At 38.6% G+C, this 13,223-nt stretch overlaps 1 protein-coding gene across 1 annotated transcript in view; it reads left to right on the top strand.

The window, feature by feature from the left end:
- The first annotated feature begins 9,964 nt into the window (after positions 1–9,964).
- The window catches only part of mast4 (microtubule associated serine/threonine kinase family member 4), a 95,732-nt gene continuing 92,473 nt past the window's right edge, over positions 9,965–13,223 (top strand). The window contains exon 1 of the mRNA XM_030742092.1: positions 9,965–10,506. Coding sequence (XP_030597952.1) covers positions 10,258–10,506 — 249 coding nt within the window. The 5' untranslated portion in view covers positions 9,965–10,257. The remainder of the gene's footprint in view (positions 10,507–13,223) is intronic.

The following is a 13,223-nucleotide window of genomic DNA, read 5'->3' as shown; positions in this document are numbered from 1 at the left end:
ACAGCTCCGTTTCTACTTCTTCTTTTCGCTGTCGAGTTTAGGAGGTCGTACTTTTTTCAAACAATTTCAACTTCACTCTGAAGTGCACAAAGTGTCAGAAAGCAAGAGATGTGACTGTGACTCAAAATAAGAGCAGAAATGACTTCGTGGCCCATAAATTCAGAGCGCATTAATGCTTTCAAAGAATATGTATAAATCACACCACCAGGACTGGAAAATATGTTTTTCATTCTAAATCAGAAGCAGCACTTCAACTGCTTCAAACAGGTTTTTAAGAAAAGACGTTAGTGAAGGATTTAAAAAAAAATTTTATACTGGTTATGCCATTACAGCAAATATAAGTTTATAAACTATTTGCGCAACTGATGTATCAGTTATAACCTACAAAAACATACATATTTTAATATTTTTACATTGTATCTCTGTTCTATTTTCAGTGAAATTGTTTAAAAGGAAGAAGAAAACAAAAATCAAAAAGGGACAACTTGGAAAAAAAAAATCACACACAAGAGGACATTTCTCAGACAATATTTTAACGGTTTCCTTGTTTTTAAGGGGAAATAAGAAAAATAAATGTCTTAAAACTAATGTTTTAAGGCATACACGGATAAAAATGGATGGATGGATGTTTTAAGACTCAGTATTTGAGTCGTGTGATCACAGTCACAATAAATTTTAATCGCATGGTTAAAAACGACTTCTATTCATTGTATATATATAAAGAAATGTAGTGATTCTGCACGGTGAAGCTCAAACATCTAAGAGCAAACATGACACCAGAAAACAAACAGCTCCTGTGCCACACGCTCAGTGAGACATCTGGTGATTCAGATCGCTCTATTTTCCGTCTTAAAGTTTCTGCAGAGTCATAGAAGTTTTACCAAAAGTGAAGGATTAGTCAGTTTACCTCCAGAGATGTTCCCCTTCACACCCTTCACGTTTTCTAAGCTTTTCTAGAACTGCTGGTGATTATTTGAAGCCTGTTTTGTTTAACATGAGCGATTCATAGAGTGCTTCCAGGCCACCATTTGATCCTTTGGGGGGGGGGTACCTGACAAATATGTTTGATGTTTAAGAGTTAGGAAGGGAGCGAGTGTGGGATTTGTCAGGAAAACCACAGGGCTTCCAGGCAGAAATAATCACGTGGTGTTTTTACACACATAGCTCAGGAGGGAGTGACTGTTAAACCTCCTCATTCTTCCTCTTTGGACTCAGATGTTACAATATAAGAAGCAGTGGGGTGCATCCTGTCTACTGTGGAACTTTTTCTCAGTTACACTTTTGAAGGATACAGCTATGGCATTTCTGTATCCAGAAAAATGTCAAAGTTTCAATTTCTTTGTGGGTTTGTGCACCTTTCAGCTACTTTCTTTAGTTACTATGGGCTTCTTTCACACACATTATTAAAATATGGGATATAAATAGTCTAATATTTCAACTTGATGTATAGCAAGTTGAAATATTGCAAAAGAAAAAAGAAAAAGGAAAGATAAGGTCTGTCAGATTTTTGTTCTAATGTAGGTAATAAAGGGTTAAAACATTAAAATGACATAAACATTAATGAACTTATATGGTGTCCAAACTTTTGACTGGTACCGTATATAAATCAATAATTATGATCTACTCACAAATTGTTTGTGATTCTGCAAAATGTGTACTTTTGCTTTAAGTAGTTTCATTATATTAAACTAACCTTTTGTAATATTACTTATGTAGGATTCTAAATTTTACTTAAAGGGTCTAAATGTTTTTTTCTGCCACTTTGCTAAAGTTATTCTTCACAGAACCATTTTCAGGTTATTGCTGCTTTCAGTGTGATAGATCAGCATGAAGGCACAGAGATGCAAATGAGGCTGAAAACACTGTATTTATGTTCTTGAACACCTTGTTCTTGATGCCCATGATAAGAAGAAGGAAGGCTGCAATAGGTTCCAAGAAGTACAGATTTACTGAGCAGCAGATTTACTATTTAGATATGTATTTTTTTTTTTTTGGGTCTCTTAGAGGAAAGGGTTCTTGCAAATCAATACAAAGTTCTTTTGAATTTTTATTTTTTTATTTTTTTTTTAGATATGAAACATTTCTATCCTGATGGGAAGAATTGTCACTGAATTGTTTGATGAAAGTGTTTTTTTTTTTAACTTTTTCCCCAGAACAAGGCATTCAGGAACAATTGATGTGGAATACCATGTAGAAAGCTGGCAGAGAAACTACTGGGTACAATATTCCAGCTCTTTTACATCCCTGTGCTTTAATACAGTTGGCACTTCATGAAAAGAGGCTGAAACTCGTATTGTGTTGAATTATTGTTTAGAAAGTGGTGCAAAAAGTATTTAGATTTTTCTCTGAAGTAAAGGTGCCAATCTGTCTCAAGTAGTACAAAAGTTTCAACATCAAAATATACTTAATACTTAATTATGTGGAATCCTAGACATTATATCACTGGATCATAATTATTGATTCTTGAATATGTGCATCTCTTTTTCATTGAAGGTGGGGAGGATTTTATCTAGAATAACACGATATTACATATGCTGACCAAGCGTCTTACTAAAACACTATCACAGACTTTTGAACAGTAAGTAGGAAACATCATGTGTTCAATAATAATATATTTGCATATTTATAGATTCTGGATTTTTCATTGGTGGGGAAGGAGAAATGAATTTTAAAGAATTTAAAATGGTAAATGTAGTATTTTTAGTTATGGGCTAACTATAAAAGCAAAAAACAAAACAAAAAAACTTTAAAAGAAAATATAAAAATTAGGAAAAAAATCCTAATCATTGAACTTTACTCACTAAGCCTAATCAGGCTATCATACTCTGTGCTTAACTGCACAAATTAGACATTATCTGGGTAGCAACAATGTTTAGTTCAGGAGGGCTTAGAAAAAAATGGAAATAAACAACATTAACTACGCACAGACGCATTTAAATGCTGTCATCCGCACATGTTTTGAAGAAGAAACACGTGCTGCAGGTTCCTCCTTCCAAGCTGCACTGTACATGCACAGGAAGCCCTTTTCACACCTCACTGACTGAAGTTAGGCCCCAAGAGCGTCATTAATGTTGTGTAGCATGATCTTTATCTTAACATTACACCCTGTACCCGTTGCAGAGCAAAGTCTGAGGCACAGTTATTAATGTTGTTCTGTACAACCCGTGTCTCTGAAAGCCTTCTGCTTGGAACCGACTCAAGCAAAAAATGTCAAATGTCAAATGAGTCTAAAAGTCGCCAAAAGAGCTGAGGGCAAAGTGGACCCCTGAAACTTACTGAATCAAAAGAGATGATTAAATTTAGAACACTAAAAGATCCCAGCCACAGGAAGTACATTTCCGCTAAATAAGTCAATGCCTGCCTACCCGTGTTTCTGTCATCTGTAAATTTCCCCACCTTAACCTGACTCTTATCATCACTTTAAATCAGCCACCCTGTAACTCACTTGTGGCCTAGAAGGACTGAAACCCTTGTAAATATGTGGGTTCTTTTCGTAGAGTCTGGCTTTGATCAGAGACCTTTAATGTTTTGCCAGCAGGTACAGAATTTGATAGTCACCTTTTCAGTAAAGTGGGGTGTGTACCTGTAGATGATTGTTCAGTGTCGTTCATTTCACAGAAGAATTTAAATGTGGTTTCTTTGCAAATGCCATAAACATTACAGATCAAACAATTATAAAATGTACATTAAAATGGGCATGTTGAGTGGTTTTCTGGTTTTAGTCACACTGAGTGAAAGAAAACAAGCATTATTTAATCATATGCATTGATTAGTATGTGTATGAAACCATCTTAAAAGCCAGGATCAAGCATTTAATCACAAGGGGTTCAACAGTGACTACCACTTTAATTTCCATATTTTCGGTTAATAAAAATTATAATGCAAGCAGGTAAACAGCTAAGGAGCATTTCTATTTCATGTTCTCATTGACATCAATGACTGAGTATCCAATGAGGACGGCTGCCACCGCTGCTTGCTTTGTGTGTTGTTGTTTTTTTTTATTAAACAGTACCCTCTTGTGGTGAGACTGTGTGAACTAACCTGTATGAAACATTATAAAAGAGACACGGCAACAAAGGGCAAAGTAATACATTAAATTCAAAAAGCCGCGTTTAAATTTTAAGGACTTGAACGCGATTCTCATTCATTCGTCTTGAAACGGAAGCAGCAGTTCATAACTGAAAAGCTTTTCGCGTGTCTTTTCTTAGAAAACCAAACTATGACTAATGTTGAACAGTAAAACATACTGTACAAAACGCTGCTAAGGAAATCACTGTGAATACTCACGGAACGCTTCTGCAATTTAACTGAAGCAGTTATAAATAACAATATATGAGCATGAGCATTTGTAAGTAGATGCATATTCAGTAACAGGACTGTTCAGCAGTGCAAAAGTTTTTGGATGTAATTTTCACTGCACGTTTGTGTGTCTGTTTGCCAGGGGTTAAAGTGAGATTTGGCTCATGGGGAAACCCTACGTAGAATGACTCACTCAGAATTAAGTTGCATTATAATTTCTTTTGTGACTTCCAGTAGATTTGTTTTCTTTGTGGACAGGCTGTTACCAGCAGACCTGTTCCTCCATCTGCAATCTATAATCAGATGTTACGTGAGCCAGCATGGCTACTTTCAAATCACTAGCCTGTGAAAAAACTGGTATAAAGGTGTAATTATGCAAGTGTTGCGAAAGAACGTCAAAGGCTTAAATTCAAACTGGGGACTTGTACCAAAGTCCTTCTAAAAGCGAGCCATATTGAAATACATTTTTATTTTGGAGCATTAGCAACATTAACTTTTATTTTAATGGCCAACGGGACCAAACAGTTTTTAAGAAGGAGTGCTTCCTGGATTCAAATTAATTTTGCTTGAGTTGCTCTTTGGAAGAGATAAAAGCGAAAACATCAAAGAGCCTGAAGGAACTCTTGTTTAAATAAAAATTTATATACCTTTATTCTCAACCCATCGTCCTGTTTAACCTACAAAAGAAAAAAAATACAACACAGTTTGGCATACAAGCCTTCACAAGTTCAACAGATTTCATGAAAACACAATATCAATCAACTCTTCCAAACCTGGACTGCTGTAGGGTTGGGGTGGTAGCTGTAACTCAGAAGGTAGAGAACGTCACCTACCAATCAGCAGGTTGTAGGTTTGATTCCTGGCTCCTCCAGTCTGCAAAGTATCCTTAGGCAAGATACTGAACCCCAAGTTGCTCTCCGATCCCCCCGATCAGAGTATGAATGTGTGTGCATGTTAGATAGAAAGCAGTTAAGCTTACAAAGAAATGTGTGAATTTTGTATAAAGCACTTAGACTAGAAAAGCGCTATATAAGAACCAGTCTATTTACATATACTGTCTCTGCTGATACCCAGGACCTGACAATACTGCAGTTCAACTGGCACCTAACCAAAAAAAAAAAAATAATGATTATAATCATTTAATTTGTTGTCAAACACATTTCTCTTTAAAAAATAACCACACAGCTTAAGTAACACATTGTGCAGCCCACAGAACCACTGTATTATCTCACATCTGAGAGTCAGATTCTTGCTGGAAAATACTGCAAACGTATCTTTAGCTACCAGACACATTGTGTGCCAGACTGCATAGAAACAGTTTGTGTTTTTTGCTGATATTGCTCAATTTATGGCGAGCTACATGGCGAAGTGTCACAACCACAACTTTAGACATCTACAGCATGAACCATGATAGGAATGAGAAGGGAAAAAAGGATGTGGACTGGCAGGAGCATTGTCATGATTCAACTGTCTCTGTGGCATCAGCTGGAGGGAAGGCCGTCCTTGACAATATTTAGTATTAAACTGCCCATCAGATTTATCTACTTATTAACTGAAGGTGCCAGAACACTGTTCCGTATTGTTGCTGATGTTTCTGGCCTGCTTTAACCCCTGGTTGTTGCATTTTGAAGTCAGCAAAGTGAGTTGCAGAGGAGAGCAATACATGGTGTGGAAAACATCTGAGAATGCATAGTTTGCTAGACCATCTCTCAGATGTCCAAACAACTGTATGGTTTCACATTTATTCCAAAAGGTTCTGACTAAAAATGGAGTTCCACTGAAAAGTCTTTGAACCCAAGGAAATGCCCTCTGAGCCGCGCCAGACCGAAAGAAAACATTGTAACTAAAGCCCAACTAATCACACACAATAATACTGATGTTACATCTCCAGGTTGGTGTAGGGTTAAGGGCAGTAACATAATACTAGGTGGAGAAACTTGAGGAGACGCTTGATGCTGATGTTTTGATTGGTCTTAACACAGCCCATGACACAGGAAACCCACAAAACCTCACCTAAACAAACTTTAAACAAAGACTAACAGAAAGCTCTCAAAAACACATGCAGGCCCTGGAGGGCACCCATTGGCTGCAGGGCTCAGATCTCAATCAGAGATAGAAGAAGCAGGAACATCGAGAGCCAGCGTGAGAAAGGGAGGAATCCAGAGACAGGGATCTGGAAGCAGCGCCATTAACAAAATAAACAAATATTGGAGAAAATATGATTTTTCCATTGTTATCGCTAAAGGGGGTTAGAGCTTATCCCAGCTGTGATAGGGTGAAAGGCAGGGCATGCCCAGGACAGGTCACCAGCCTACTCCAGGGAAACAGACAATCTAGAATTGCCAATTAAGCGGAAGTACCTGGAGAGAACCCACATACGCACAAGTAGAATAAATGACCTCTACACAAAAAGGCCCCAGCCGGCCGGTGGATACAAACCCAGGACTCTCTTGCTGTGAGGCAGCAGTGCTGATCACTGCACCACCATGCTGCCCTAAAGCAGCTTTAAAATTAAAGTTGCAGGTTAACACAAGAAAGGCTCCCAAAAGTCTTGTTTTTGGTGTGAAGAAACAGAAATACTTGAGCAGATGTGGTCAGAGGCAGTAAAAGTGCTCATTCTGTTGTTGGCAGAATGAGTGAGCAGATGCTCAAGCAATCAATTTACACCAGCTCTACCTGAATGTCAACACTGTCTCTGGTGTTGACACATGAGACTGGAAACAGTAGACAAAAGAATAAGTGGGTATCCAGTAATGACTCAACACTCACGTGTGTTTACTTTAGGGAACTTAGCCTACTGTGACAGAATATTGAAGATAAGGATTAAAAAAAAGGAAGGGCAGTCTTTGCTGCTGAATGTAAATTTGCTCTGGTTAAATATGGTTAAGGCTTTTTTGGGCACTGTATGTGAGATAATCTCATATCTTAGGTTCAGTGGATTTGCTGTCTGTCAAAAGTGGGTGGAACAATCTGCAACCAACCTTATTATTACGAGTGTCCTTCACTTTTTCTTGGAATGATTTTCAGTGCTGCTTCGAAAAAAAAAGAAGAAAGTGAAGCAACCTAAAATTATATAATTGTGTGTGTGTGTGTGTGTGTGTCCAGTTATCTTAGTGAGGACATTGACACTTTGACCACTGGTATGAGGACTTAAGGGTAGAATAATGTTTAAGCTGGATTCAGCCTACATGACAACAGAATGCTGCTTTCGGTGGGGAAACTAAATTTTTCCTACTGCTCAGCCTTGTGCAACAAGGTGGAACAGGGAAATGAGTAGACGGCCATCTTTTCTTAGAAATTGCTAGCTAGTTCCTTCCTGATGGCATCTTGCGCATTGGTTTTAAGTTAGAGTGAAGATTGGGGTTAGGCACTTAGTCGAGATGGTTAACTATGGTAAGATGCTCCTTGCAAACGCAGACATTGCAAACGTGTGTGTGAATGTGTATGTGCGGTATTGTGCAAAAGTCTTAAGCCACCCCTCATTTCTTTTATATTTTATTTTATATAGTTGCAGTAATTTCATGAAATAGTTGCAAATATACATGGAACTAATGGCTATAAGGCAAAAACAGAGTTTTTACAAGTCTAACAAGGTTGAAAGTCACTATTTTGTATGATCACCTGGGCTCTGGGGAGGCCATTCCATGACTGATAGTGCTCCACTGTGTGTTTTTCTATCCAGGTATGCTTTTACTGCATTAGCAACGTATTCGGGATCATTGTCATGCTGAAAAATGAAGCCACTGCCAATCAGACACTTTCCAGATGATACTGTATCAAAATCTGACGGTACTTTTCTATTTAGATAATTCCACCAATTTTGACAAAAACCCCCAACACCCCTGGCTGAAACGCAGTCCCAAACCATGACAGAGACTCCACCATGTTTTACAGATGGCTGTTTCAACAAAATTAAAAGGGTGGGTTAAGACTTTTGCACATTACTGTGTAACAAAGACGTCTGAATGCCAGCAAATGCTTTTCTGGGATATGCTTATTTTGCAATTTGCATACCCAGAGGGAAAACAAAACAAAACAAAACAAAACAAAACAAAACAAAACAAAACAAAACAAAAAAAACCTTCTCCAAGCCAGATATCTGAGGAGTGAAACAGAGCTGGAATCACAGGTATGGAAGTGCCACACCTATGAGTCATACGCACAACAAAACATATAATGAAACAAACCAAGAAACAAAAAGGGAGTTAGAAAAAACAACAACAAAACAACTGAAAGAGGAAGTAGCTATGGCACCTTAGCTATTTATGAGAAAAAAAAAAAACTATGTGTATGCAGAATATCCTGTTACTCTGAGGCTGTTTTGAGAATACATTAATCTCCTGAAAGTAATTACTTTACTTTCACTCAAGTACACAGGCACTTCAGTGTTTAAGCTGCTTTACTCTTACTCTTTTGTGTCATGATGGTCCATAACCATGTTTTAATTACAAGTTGGAGAGTTATAACTTGCGGAGGTTCTCAGTCATTCAGGTCATGGTAGCCTTGAGATCTTGAAAAGAAGGCAACTGGTCTTCTTTAGGTTTTCAAGATGTTTCGCCTCTGGTGGAAACTCCCAGGTAATAAAACCCTAGTGGGGGCTTTCCTCTTAGAGTTGGTCCTGATGGTCTTTAACCCACAATTGATCATGTGAGTCGTCAGGTCTGGGGGCAATGTCATTTCTAGCTCCTGGTGACTAATATGAAATGTCATTTGACTATGATGCTTGGCCTTATTTAAAGAAAAATCCTTATTATTTATTATAACTTCCTAAATCACGCATTTTCAAATAAATAACAGGAATAGTGTCAAAAGTGTTTAAACTTGTCTATTTTTTTCCCCATTTGGCAGGGGGTGCTGTGATGTCTGCCTTGTGCAACAGGGGGTGCTACAGCACCCCTACGTCCCCGAGCTTTGCTGTTATAGCACTACATTTTACATAAAACACGACAGCATTAACATTAACCCTAACCCTGTAATCTTGTCTTTCTAATACAGTAACATGGCTATACACATCTACTGTAACATTACACATTGCTGTCTGTCCACTCTGTAAAAGCAATGCACCCATCCTCTAATATCCTCTAATACTCTTGAGGTTTCCTCTAATTCTGAAGCCAGGGTCTGAAGACAGAGTCCTGTGTTGAGTAAACTGCAAACCCCATTAAACAAATGCGTGATTTATGGCATTAATCTATAAACATACAACCGGCTGGATGCAATAACTGTAACATTAAACTGGATGATTTCAAATACAGAATACTTTTACCTTCGGTTACCTTTGCCGCTGATACTTTTGGACTTTTGCTGAAAAATTTCATCTTGCAGTTGACGTCAGACTTCAGAAGGGCACCTTATGCGATAAAAAGTAAGCAAATAGAGATACTGCAGTGTGTGAGTGTAGTCTAATGATAACGTAGGAAGAGAGAGACAAAGGAGAAAAGGCGAATTGACAAATAAATTAATGAATAAAATGGGATAAAAACACTAATAATGACAATACACTAAATATTTGCGCATCTAAAGATGGTTAACCATCTGTATGGAGTTTGTCAGCTGCTGTGATCCGATTGGTCCACCCTTGCACGTTGTGGGCGGAGTTATGTTTTTTGGGCAGTAAGCTGTGTCCGTGAGATAGGAAGGCAGAGACAGCATGGGCTCCCGCTGATTGGAAAGTCATGGGCGACAAAATCTAAAGCGGCACCTTCTAACCGAAGCACACACCTCGGCCTGGCGGTAACGCTGATGTTAAGCAGGGTCCAGAAATGTTTTAATCGATAGCACTAACTTTCGACATCGTCGTGACTTTGTTTTTACTCGGCAAAACAACAACAACAAAAAAAACCCCTTCAGTGTCCTCTCATGGGCTCGCGGCTCCTGACGATAATGAACCGGACAGGTGTGCTGACAGGTTAATTAATTGCTACGTTTTGTTTCAACGTAGCGCCAGAAGGAGAGACAATGGAGAAGAAACACTTTGCTGTGTCTGAAAGCGGCGAAAGTCAGTCGTCGTCGGGCTCGCAAACCTTGTCTGAGGGGGAAGAAATGACGGCTTCTCTGGACAATAAAGTTTATGGAGATGGAGAGGACGGATGCAACTTGCTCTTTAAAAATGTGAGCGCAGTGCAGGGCCGCAGAAATGTGGGATTTGACGAGGAGACCCCAGGGGATGGGGATGGGGAGGAAGAGGAAGGAGAGGAAGACGAAAAGGTAAACACACAGATCTCCTAAACAAAACTGAGTCGACTCAAACATGTGGAATTCAACTGATTAGCCGATTAATTAATTATGACTTCTTGGAAACTAGATAACTGTTTTGGTAACAGATTAATCATTTCATTTTCAAAGCTACGGCCAAAAACAGTTGGTGGTTCCACTTTCATTCTTTGTTGTGCATGAAAATGAAATGAAAATTTGCGTTTTGTTGTAATGCATCCAATGTATGTGTGAATGCTGTTATACAGCTTTGGACCATCCCTTAACCAAGAAAAGAGTGCTTATTGCATTAAAAACACGCCGTGTTGCACAGGGAGAATAAATTGAGGAGTTTCATTAACCTCTTTAATCCCTCCCAGCCAGAAAGAAAGCACTGCAGAAGAAAGTACCCTCATTAATTGTGGCCCTGCTTTCAAAACATTTGTAGTAAACTACTTGATCAGCTGTGCGTGAGCTCATGCGCAAAGTCTAAGTATAATTCATGCTGTGCGATCATTTGACCTCACCCACTCCATTTAAAAGTTTACAAGTCGGGATACATCCCTCGGAACATGCCCCTTCAGAACACTGCTCTGTTCTCACTATGACTCCTGCCTTTTTCCAGCCACAGTCTAGTTAGATTATCTATAATTAAATACCTGTCAGTCCTCCCCGCTGCTTTGAAGGAGTTTTGTCAAAGCCCAAAGACTAACTAGATGTAGATTTGGACATTTGGTCAGCTGTTTCCTAGAGTTTCCCCTATTTTTCTAACCAAAACAAAACTGGATATGTTGCATAGCAGCAATCCAAAATGTAAAAAAATTGTAATTATTTTCAGGTATATAGGTGTTTTTGTGCAGCTCACTAATGTGAAGGAGGACAGGCTAATGGAATCATAAAGTGCAGTATAACTCCCCAGCATATGCAAATGTCAAATGAGAAGTTCCCTAAAAATTTAGGGAATTTTTTAGGGGACCTTTTTTCAGGTGCCTTCTTTTAAATAATTTCATAGTTGGGTCTAAAACTATAATGTAACACCAGCACATAAATAGAATAATCTGGAACTTGCAGATCCTCAGTGGTGCTTATTCAGGAAACAGATGAGCAGAATGAGGAAGACAAAATACATGCATCAGCCTTTTAAATTATAGAAGACTTTACATGGAAGCTTAAGCAGACTGGTTCAACTGGCTCCAGTAAGCCTGGGTGTGGGACTATTTCAAGCATCTGACTGACCCATAAACATTTTCCAAGTCATGATATCATGCAAAATTGCTTTGGGCTGACTTTAATCCCATATGACACTCCATTTATAAGGCAGTGGGGGAAATCCAGGAAATTTGTGTTAACATTTTTGTAACATGTGTTGCCTTACACTTTGCCTCTTAATTTCTTGGATTGTGCTGCGTGGGAATCAGAAATGAAATGACCTGCGACCAGGTCCAAACTGCACTCAGTGTGACATTGTGACAAATTGAAAAATTTTAATGTAATTATCTTCATTAATTGTAAATCTCTTTTGTTTATACGATAGTTAAATTGGTATTTCAAAGCACAAGAGTTTCCAATGCACAATATCCCAGAGATGATACCCCTTGGGTGGTGTCATGTTTAGGAACAGTGGTGCTCAACAAATTTAGTTTGACCATTACTTTAATAGAGCGCAAGTATTACAGATGAAGAGGGTGCCCTGAGACTGGTCTTATTTCATTTCAGCTTAACTTCAACCACATATAACCTGCTTTTTATCCTTAATTTTGAAACAGTCACATGAACCCTGTGCACTTTTCTCCAGACCCTGTTCAAATGTCAGTTTGTGGTTCATTTTAAACCAGTGACCCCTCTTGTGCTGGTCACAGACGAAGCAATGTAATTTGACCTGGTAGACTGAACTAAGCCAGCGTTTCACTGGCCGGAGCTCCTCAAAACAGGCCACATAACCTGTCAGTGCAGAGAAGCCTTCCAGTGGTATTACTATAGGGTTAACCAGGAAACCTGACTGCTGACCTTTGTTTTGTCCCTGAGGGTTTAAAGAAGGGAAATATTCTGAGAACTAGCATGACATCACTTATTGCTCAGTTTCCAGACTTACTACTGTTCCGTATGCCAAGGATAGTAAGTATGGTGGTGCTTCAAGGAGTGCCTCCACAATGTTTGTATGATGCCTATCTTTTGAAGATCTCTGTGCAGTTGCATACTGGTTTGTTTCAGACATCTAAATCTGTCCAGGATGGTGGGTGGTGACAGAGAACATTATCTACAGTCAAGACAAGATTATCCCACACATAATTCTTTTCTTTTATGCACAAAACAGCAGAAATGGATTAAAATGGGCAACATATAGTTCAGCTTTACAAACAGATTTTGGCTACCGGTATGTAAACAGTTGGTGGAAAAAGTTTGAGATTAGGAGCATTGCAGTCCAAATACTGTACATGGATGTTTATAAATCACCTGTATGTCAGTGTCATTGCATATGTTGCACGGTTCTGCAGCGTTCACATGAGAAACCAACATGTTTCAGTGTACCTGGAGAGTGCTGCTGTCAGCATGACCTTCTTTTAGTTTCCCATAGGTCTCACTTAGGGCTGCAATTAGCTGCTATTTTGATAACCTAATCAGTTATTTCCTAGATTCATCTTGAATATTTCCATAAGTAAACATCCATTACACGTTTTCAGATTTTAAACAGCTTCCTTTGTCTGATAAGTGGTCAGAGCAGCTAAACACTA

The sequence above is a fragment of the Archocentrus centrarchus genome, chromosome 12, assembly GCF_007364275.1.
Source record: "Archocentrus centrarchus isolate MPI-CPG fArcCen1 chromosome 12, fArcCen1, whole genome shotgun sequence".
Classification (NCBI taxonomy): Eukaryota; Metazoa; Chordata; class Actinopteri; order Cichliformes; family Cichlidae; genus Archocentrus; species Archocentrus centrarchus.
The sequence above is the reverse complement of the archived record's forward strand: the minus strand, read 5'-3'. Positions and strand labels throughout refer to the sequence as shown.